At 36.6% G+C, this 10,379-nt stretch overlaps 1 protein-coding gene across 1 annotated transcript in view; it reads right to left on the bottom strand.

Annotated features, from left to right (window-relative positions):
* CNTN5 (contactin 5) overlaps window positions 1-10,379 on the bottom strand; it is a 237,301-nt gene that overhangs the window by 162,725 nt on the left and 64,197 nt on the right. The window contains exon 6 of the mRNA XM_029285383.1: window positions 2,407-2,502. Coding sequence (XP_029141216.1) covers window positions 2,407-2,502 — 96 coding nt within the window. The remainder of the gene's footprint in view (window positions 1-2,406; window positions 2,503-10,379) is intronic.

Here is a 10,379-nt window from a genome sequence, read left to right as displayed (position 1 = left end):
GAGGGCCTTCTCTGTGGGTGCCCCCACCCTCTGGAACGAACTACCCCCCGAGATCCGGATGATTCCGGATCTCCTTACTTTCCGCCGCGCCCTCAAGACATGGCTTTTCCAGCAAGCGGGCCTGACCTAGGGAGGATTTTAGGTAGGGATGATTTTAAGAAAATTTTAATTGACACACAGCTTCCAATATTTGGCTTTTTATTTGGTTTTATGGGGTTTTTTGTTTTTTGATGTATTTTGTTTGTATCTGTTTTAATATGCTGTGCACCGCCCTGAGTCCTACGGGAGAAGGGCGGTATATAAATTAAATTATTATTATTATTATTATTATTATTAAGTTCCAGTTAAGCTGATTTACTGTTCATGACTATACACAAGAATCTAGTCAACTAACAATCAGCACTAAATTGGTGCTAGATAAGAGTTAATGGAATTCAAGAGGGGTTGGACTTAGACGTTTGTGGGAATGTAACGACTTCAGGCTGATTCCTCTCTTGACTCCAGCCCCAAGCTCTGTCTGTCCTTTTCCTATACTGTAGAAACAGTGCAGTGGGTTTTGTACAAGTGATCCCAAAGGGAGTGCTTCTTGGTTATTCCAATATTAGCTTTTATATATATAACAGTAGCAGACTTTAGAGATGGAAAGGTGATCTCTTCTCTATTTTGCATCTTAAAGGAAATAAATTGATGAACGGGTTGGTGTTTTAACATTTGCCATTTATTGCCAAGTCTGCTTGGATGCAAACTTGTTTACAGTATTTTAATCTGGCTTTGTGGTATGCTTGAATAGCAAGGTATGCCACTTTAGGAGCCTTGTAGGAGGAAATACACAGGCTACATCTTTTTACATAAAATGACACACACGAGAGATGCTATAATCCCAGTCACCCAAGGAATTATTATAATATGATGATAATTCCCTTCAGTAGTTCAGCTGCAATAATAGAATGTGCCTGTCATATTTTAGATGAATCAGTGAAATGTTCATTATAAGAAACAGAGAAACAAATAGTAAGTGCAGTCACTGCTTTATGTGGAAAAAGGAAGAAGCTTGCAGAGCCCTGTATTAGAATAGAATACAATAGAGCTGGAAGGGACCTTGGAGGTCTTCTAGTCCAGCCCTCCCCGCTCAAGCAGGAGAACCTATATCATCTCGGACAAGTGACTGTCCAGTCTATTCTTAAAAATCTCCAGTGATGGGGCACCCACGATTTCTTGAAGGCAAGCTGTTTCACTGGTTAATTGTCCTCACTGTTAAGAACTTTCTCCTTAATTCCAGGTTGCTTCTCTTTTTGATTAGTTTCCAACCATTGTTTCTTGTCCTGCCCTCTGGTGCTTTAGAGAATAATTTGATCCCCTCTTCTTTGTGGCAGCCTCTCAAATACTGAAATGCTGCTATCATGTCACCCCTATTTCTTTTTTTCTTTTCTTCTTTTTCTTTATTATTAAGTCTCTTTCAGCTGCTGAATTGGCAAAATAAACCAACATGGGTTTTCAGAAGCAGGGTGTTATTCCTGTTTTTAAAGCAGTTATTTGTACAAAAAAATCAATGAATTTTTTCATTCCTTTGCTCTTTTACATATTAAACTTTAGAGCTTAATGTTCCTGACATTTATGAGAAATATTCAATTTGGGAATAAATGTCCATACTGGCCCAATCAAGGATCCTTTAAAACTATAAAACTCTGTCACAACATTGAAGTCAGTATATCTACCCAAGATAAGGTTCCAGGGAGAGCCAATTTAGTCTAATGGCTAAGGTATCTGGCCAGAAAGCAGGAGACTGTGAGTTCTAGTCCAGCCTTAGGTATGAAAGCCGGCTGGATGACTTTGGGTGGGAGGGAAACAGGCAGAAGAAGATGTATTAGGTATGTAAGTCCAAGATGGCAGCTTTGAGGGCATGAAGGCTCCATCTGTGTTTTTATGTATGATTCATGAGAAGCTGAGGCATTAGCTCCGTCCTCTGCAGCAACATCTATATAAGGACACGGTAGAAGGTTATCTGAACAAATTCCAATTGTGCTACTTCCAACAACAATAAAATAATCACTATCATAATTTGATCGTGAAAGAGGACTGTGATACAACTCATATCTGAATGAGAGAAAATTCTCTCTCAGCAGTGACATTTAGAAGAGCTCTGAGACTGGGGCGGGGTGGGAGAAAGTCCTTGGATGACTCCTTTCTCCTGTCTGCTCCTGCTGTTTCCATTCACTGAGCAAAATGGATTAGTTTAACCTTATTTCAAAAATGCTAACTCCGGTTCAGAAGCTTTTACGAGACACAGACTTTAATTATTCTTTTGATAGCTCAGATATCAAAGCATTTACTGATCCACCCTCAAGATCATGACTGAAAATTATAAGCCACAGAGTTGCTATCAATATAATATTCAGCCAACCTTACCTGGTGAGTGAAGTGGAGGAGAGCATATTAGTACCACACCTTGACCTTCTCTCACTGACACAGCACTTCTTGTTCGTCCACTGAAATTCCCCAGATCTGTTAACATAAGATAACAATTTTGATTCACAAGGAGAATGTTTTCAATATTAGTGTCCATACAGAGTTATTTTCCCTTCTTCCTTTTTTTTTCTTATGCTAAAAAAAAATATCACTTTTCACTCTTTCAAATATGAAACAGAAAAAAACAACCTCATTTCTTTCCAAATCAATGTATTCTGGCTAATTACAACTAGTAAATAGAGCTATTCCATGTGACATTTTTAGTATTTCTTAGAGGATGAAGAAATGTGTCAGCCAAAAGCCATTAGGTGATATACCCGTTTATAACAAATATCTAATAGCTCTTTTACAATTTCTCACTTATTGATTTTTTCCCCCGGTAAAAAGTCATTGTGTGTACAGTTGAAAGAGATACAAAGAGAGGTAAGGAAGCTTTGCATCTAACCTGTATCCTGGATAAAGCTTTCGAGTGTTATATAAAGGATACTGCAACCTAACAAATAAACTATACAAATGTTTGCAATATTGGCTCCATTGGGAAATCTGTGCCATGGGTCCTTGTTGAGAACATTTATGATTCATGGAATTCATATTACTCTATAAAGCTCTGAACATTATTTTAAAAAACATTTTAAAAGCCTAATTCTGTCAAATTCCTGTTCTGGAGAGATCTTGCTTAAGATCCCAGCTATGAATATGTCTCACACTATCCTAAATTAGAATAGGAACTTCTTGGTGGTGATGAACTGGAGACAGTAAGCTAGCTGCCATAAAATCTACTTTTAAAAGACAATTGAAACCATGGCTTGTTTTCTGATCATCTGAAGGGTATACAATGGTTCAGGTGCAAGATTTTTTTTTAAAAAAGAGTTATGTTTTAATTGTCCCATAGCCTCGTAGCACATTTTATTGTTTTTTATTGTCTTGTTCTTCTGCCATTGGGGCAATTTTTCATTTTTAATTGAGAAGAAAGCTTTCAATGTTACTATTTGTACAGATTTCTCTTCCTTTCCTTTTTATGCTAAACAACAACACTTTTTTATGAAATATGAAAGAAAAAAATAAATCCTTACAAAATATATTATTTCTGGCTAATTTCAATTGGAAAAAAAATCAAAGTAGAAAAATACACTACATTAATGCAATTATATGTTTACATAGGATTCAAAATATGAAGTTATTTCTTAAGTTTGTCTTCCATACAGTCTTTTGAGGCATGTCACTAATAATTTTCTTGGCAGAAAATTGGCCTTTTCCTGTTTCTAAAACTAAGTATAATAAGTTCTTGATGTGGTATACACACACACACACACACACACACACAAACAAACAAATTCAGAGACATATACAGTTTATTATAAGAAAAGATGTATTTGCTGGATCACTAGGGGTCCCACTACATTGAAATAATATCTGCAACTTTTCACTGTTTGATTATTTTATTTCACAGTACAAATGAATATTCCACACATTGTCATACAAAACTGTCTTATATCATGTTAGACAATTGATTCATCTAAACTAAATGGCAGCATTTCAGATAGGTGTCATTTCTAGTCCTATTAGTGTATACTAAGAGTTGACATGTTTGGCATACAAATAATTTCTAGACAACATGGTGAAGAATTGAGATCTTCCCTGTTCTAAATGCTAGGGCTGAAAATTTCAAAGCACCACCATTGCTACTTGTTATCTGCATTAGTAAAAGAATAACATAATCAATATCTTTCCCCATCATTTCTTTTGACCCACCTTTCCCATTGTAATTCAGCCCAACTCTTATCCTTGCTCCTCCATGTCTCCTTCTATTAATGACATAAATATTCTAACTAACTTTTCTATCTTTTTGTTGTTTTAACAGTTCAGTCATGTCCAATTCTTGGCAACTTTATAGGCAAGTACTCTCCATGCTATCTTGTCAAGCACAGCTTCTTACTGTTGTTGAATGCTCATCTTTGTATCAATGTTGATGTTATCAAGCCAGTGTGATCTTTGCTTGCCCCTTCTTGTTCCACTAACCATTCCTAGCATCACTGAATTCTCCAAAGAAGTGCACACATAACAGGGTCAAAGTATATCAGACGTAGTCTGATAAACCATAAACTTGTCTAATTTGAATTGTCCACTGCTTGTCCAGTGTAACTCACTAACTTTTCTATCTTAGTGTTCTTATTAACTAGAACGCACAGAGATGGATACTGTTCTTTTATGGATCAGATGAAAGTAAGGGATGGTCCACAACTCAGTGAGAAAACAACAGTTTTGCTTTCAAAATGACCTAACATCACTAGTTTAAAAAACAAAGATGAAGTAAATTGAGGTCATGAAGGCCAGACACAGTCACTAAAGCAGTACAATTTAAACTATTGCTCATTGAAATATCTGCTTTGTGTGAGTTACACATCAATGAGAGAGCATTGGAAATGTATTCTCCAGGCAGCATTAGAGAGACCTTATCTTTCTTTTGCACAAATAACTTGATCCTGTTACTGCTATTACAACTACTATTACTACTACTATTGTAAGTGGTTCCATTTTGGTTCAATATTGCTTTTTTATCAATTAGTACTAAAAGAGGAGTATTATTATTATTATTATTATTATTATTATTATTATTATTGTTGTTGTTGTTAATAATAATAATAATAATAATAATAATAATAATAATAATAATAATAATAGCAACAATAATAAAGTTGGAAGGGACCTTGGAGGTCATCTAGTCCAATCCCCTGCTCAGGCAGGAAACCCTATATCATTTCAGACAAATGGCTGTCCAGTCTCTTCTTAAAAACTTCCAGTGTTGGAGCATTCACAGCTTCTGGAGGCAGGTTGTTCCACTGGTTAATTGTTCTAACTGTCAGAAAATTTCTCCTTAGTTCTAGAATGTAATGCTAAATTATGTACCAAAAGGAATTTGTTGATCTCACAAGAATTGTGGGAATATCAGATTTGGAATGTGGCAAAAAAGATGGATCTACTTTGCAATTGTATTTGAATTGCACATATTATGATGCATTTTAAAAAATATTCTTTTTCTTTAGATTTTTGGCAAATAAACTAATAAAATATATTAAAATTACAGGAAAGGAGAGAGGTTAGCATCAGCAGTGGTATATTTGTAACTAATTTTAGTTACGATTATCTACTATGTACTCAGCTTGGATGAAAAGAAATGATGTAAATGCACATTGTTTAACAAACTACAATACAATATAAATGATAATTTTCCCTCTCTTTCTATCATGCCAGTTCCACAAAGCCTTTCCCTCACCTCCACCTGAAGTATGTATAATGATACCCCTCTTTTGTTTTTGACAACAATGCCTAATCACCTCACTTGTACCCTACAATAAAGTTGGCTGTTTGTGTGTTCAGCCTAAATGATTTAAAAACAAATATATTGAAAACAGGAGGAATGGTCGCTGACTACAAAAGACTGGCACAAGCAATTAAAGTGGGCAAATTGTAGGGAGGAAAATGTCCTTATTTTATAACCTATCATTGGAGACCATTCTCTTATCTACAAATAAGCCACCTATATGTCTATGGAGATTCTCAGTCATCCAGGTCATGGTTGTCCCAAAGGTGCTTTTTTAAAATAAAGGCAACGGGACTTTCCTGGTTGTTTCCTTTGAAAATGTTTCACTTTTCACCCAAGAAGCCTGGAGAACTTAAGAAGCTTCTTGGATGAGAAGCAAAATGTTTTCAAAGGAAAAAAAAACAAGAAAGTCCAGTTGCCTATAGGGGAAAAAAAGCACCTTTGAGACTTTTCTTTGGAGATGAGCTCTTAGGCTCAGAGTCCTTGAGCAGTAAAAATCAAAGTGGGGAGCACATTTGGTTTATTAATTTAGTTGTTAGATCAGAGGTAGTCAACCTTGGCTCTTTTATGACTCGTGGACTTCAATTCCCAGAATTCCTGAGCCAGCCATGCTGGCTCAGGAATTCTGGGAGTTGAAGTCCACGAGTCATAAAAGAGCCAAGGTTGACTACCCCTGTGTTAGATTTATATCTTCTTTTATACCTTCTGTTTTGCAGCCTCCATCCTGTGGAAAAGCAACCCTCAGAGATATGGACAGCACCAACTCTTCTAGGGTTTCAGAAAGCTCTTAAAATCTGATTTTGGACCTAGACCTGAGATTAACGTATTGTATTGAAGAGCCCTGTTGTGTTTGGTTTGACTTGTGTGATTTTGTTTTGTTTTGTTTTCTATGCTGCCCTATAATAAGGGAATCCTATAATAAAGGAGGCTGTAATAAATAAATCATCCTCATCACCACCACTGCCACCATCATCATTATTCCTTTTGTTCAGAAGCTCAAAGAAGAATGTAATATGTAGTTTCCCCACAACAATCTTCTGAGGTAGATTAATATGAGTGATGCAAAGCCATCCAGGGAGCTTCTGTGGTTGAGAATAAATATGAACTTGGATTTTGAACTTGTCAAGTACACCATATTGGCAATGACTAGGTTCTATCAGTCAAAATCCAATGGTTACCTCTAATTCCTTATTACCTTTTAATCTTCTTGTGTGCTTTTTTTTTGCTTGCCTTTGAACCTATAATTTTGATAGTTATCATCTTACTTAAGGAACAATGGCTTTTTATAAACATTATCCAGTAACAGGCAAGGATTAATAACACTATTCACAGAGGAATAGAGTGACAGGGCCCTTACAGAAATAATTTTTCATGATTTTATGCTATTAGCCTGGTAGTTTTAAATGCTTATTTTTAGAAGGTGAAATGGCTTAGTAACATAAGAAAACTGAAGGAAAGAGCTGAAAAATATATTTCTGCAAGAAGAAAGAGGTCAGTAGCAGTAGGATTCCAAAATGAACTTTTGTGAAGAAAAAAAAATAGACTTGTGTGTTTTTCTATGTGAAATCATTAGAGAATTTAAGAACAGAAAATTAAAAGCCCCTTACTAGGTTTTACAATATATGACATATTTTGTGACTTGGGGGAGGGAGAGGGACAAAAAAACTAGATGCAATTCTGAAATTTGGATAATTAAAAGCAAGCAGGTTTTAACTTTATATCTAACATTCAAATACTATGAAATTTGGCTTTTCAGCTGTTTAGTAAAGATATAAATTGTTATTTATAAGCCTTCTGAGTTTCCACTCCAACCCAAAGTGTGTGCATAATATTAAAAGGAATTTATTTTAATATTCAAACATCCACATGGCTTGATATTTGAATTCAGCAGAAGTCAGTGGTTGTGCACCTGAATATAAGTGCAGTTCTGACAGAGTACTGAATATGTTTCCTTAAAATGCTCACATTCCCAAAAAAATTGATTGAAGAATATAGGCTTCTTTCAGCTATCAATGAATGCTAATATGCATCCATTATTTTCAAAGCACATATTTCATTTAGAAATACTTAAGAATAGAGAAACTCATATCTCAAAGAGAGAGAAACATGAGAGAGCAAAAGAGGGAGGGAAAGGGAAGGGAAGGGAAGGGAAGGGAGGGGAAGGGAAGGGAAGGGAAGGAGGGAGGGAGGAAGAGAGAGAGAGAGAAGGAAAAAGCTTTCATTTTGTCACAAACATACATACTTATTTAACTAACACTAGGCTACGTGGGGAAATAGATACAGTGACTCTTATTTTTCTTTTGCTATTTGTCTTATTGATCAAACCACTTGACTGCAAAGAGATGGGATTTATTTAATCTAGCCTTTATTATTTTTATAAATAACTCAAGGTAGTGAACATATCCAACACACCTCACTCCTTCTATTTTTCCCACAACAACAATCTGGTGAAGTAAGTTGGGCTGAAAGAGAGTGACTGGTTCAAAGTCACCCAGTCAACTTTCATGCCTGATGTAGGACTAGAACTCATAGTCTCCTGGATTCTTGCTTGGTACCTTAACCACCAGATCAAACTGGGTCTAGACAGAGGTATTTGAATGGATATCTAGCAGAACCAGAACTCAGCCTCCCAATTACACTGAAGGGCAAAATTCCTGATGACCCAATTTATGAGTGGAGATCATGTCATCTATCTGAACAGTGCTGAGGACAGAATATAAAGTTCTGCTTACTTAAGGAGGGTGCAAACAACTTGTGTATACTGTAGATGTATAATAAATACTGTCCAGTAATGATGTCAAATGCCAATCTTTGACAACATGGGTTAGCTTATCTACTTATAATGAGAATTCACAGTTAATTAAGCAGGGGTTGATACAAGTCAGTTTTTGTGGTTGATTATTTCCTAATTCCCATTTAAACATAGAAGTGCTGATTTAAGGTAACTCTTGAGCCAGCATCTGCAAATATCTAAGCAAGCTATTAAGGAGGCTTACTTAACTTCAGAGACCTTGGTGATTTTAATGTATTTGTTTTCCTTCAACATCCCTTCATTTCACCTTGGATATCCACTCACATCCTCCATCTTTTCTCAAAGCATCAGGAACCAATCTTTGGTTAATGACTATCCATTCCGTAGCAATAGGAACTGTTCCACAGCATAGTTTTCTATGCTGGTAGATATTTGCTTCTAGGTATCCCATGCAAAATCCCATTTAGTGTCAATGAATCTTACTCTTGAATTAATCTTTTCTTTTGATTTTGATTATGATTAAATGCAACTTATTAATTCCTCCAAACATTACAAATAGCTAGTTTCAATAATTTTGAAGTGTTGATTTGTAAGCATCATAGTTCCATGACTAGCTTCATTAAGTAAAATGTACTTGGCTTTGGTAGAGGACAATGCTGAAGTTGTTTGCATTCTGCTCTCACATATCTCCTAGACTTAAACCAGTCGAGACTTAAACCGGACCAGACACAGGTACATAGGTTAGTCGAATCTTAACGTCCAACGACCTCCGGAATTGAAATTGAGTTGTAACGGAGATTTTATGGACGAACTCTTCCAATGTAGGAGTAGAAAAGGTTGAATATACAGTTTTATGATTCTTTAGACAGGCTCGTGAAAGTGATGAACTTTCCGTTCAAGTGCTGCAGATTTCTTTATGATTTTGCCTGTGTTTTCATCAGCAAAAGTCAAGATAAAGGCTCATTTGTTATTTTAAAGTTGTGACTATCAGTTTAAAGGACAAAGATTAGCTTTGTCTTGCTTAGACACCCTTTAAGCAATAGAACTGGGGCCAATTTCACTTTGGGCAATATGGTTTTCCAGAGGGTAGATACAGCTATGGAAACTAAAGGAATAGTTTCTTGATCGTGAGTGAAGGGATCCCGAGCATGTCCTTTCTGTCCATCCTACTGGGATGGGTAGAAACAAAGATCACTCAAATATCCAAGCCCCATGTTATATAAAGTTTTATAGATAATAACCAGCATATTGAATTGTGCTCTGAGGCATATTGGGAGCCTCCTAGAGCAAAAGTGTAATGAGACAGAACAGAATTTGAGAGGTCCTTGGTGTTCTCTGAGCTTGGTTTTTTATTATCTAAACTAGGTAACATCATCAGTGCTAGTAAGGAGTGGAATTTGCTCTCAGTTTATAGACCCACATTCAGAATTTTTCCTGCCACTGCATTCTAGAGCAATTGAAGTTTTGAGATATACTGCAAGGGTAGTTCCATGTAGCTGAAACAGGCAGATACAATAAAACTCCCTTTTTATGACCCTGTAATCCCTTAATTCGGGGTAGAGTCAGGGTGACTGGATGGTGCTGAGTGTTTATTGTCCTTCCTGATGCGACATGGAGATTGGGATCAGATATACTCAGATATACTCAGCTGTACATCTCCACCCCGGGTCACCCCAACGATGCCCTTGACGTGATGGCTCGTTGCCTGGAGGCCGTACGGGTCTGGATGGGAAGGAACAGACTCAGACTCAACCCTTCCAAGACCGAGTGGCTGTGGCTGCCGGCGCCCCGGCATAGTCAGTTGGTTCCATCACTGTCTATAGGGGGCGAATCCCTGGC

This window comes from Protobothrops mucrosquamatus, unplaced genomic scaffold (genome assembly GCF_001527695.2).
Source record: "Protobothrops mucrosquamatus isolate PMUCROS unplaced genomic scaffold, P.Mucros_1.0 scaffold1591, whole genome shotgun sequence".
Classification (NCBI taxonomy): domain Eukaryota; kingdom Metazoa; phylum Chordata; class Lepidosauria; order Squamata; family Viperidae; genus Protobothrops; species Protobothrops mucrosquamatus.
This window is presented reverse-complemented; position numbering and strand designations above follow the sequence as displayed.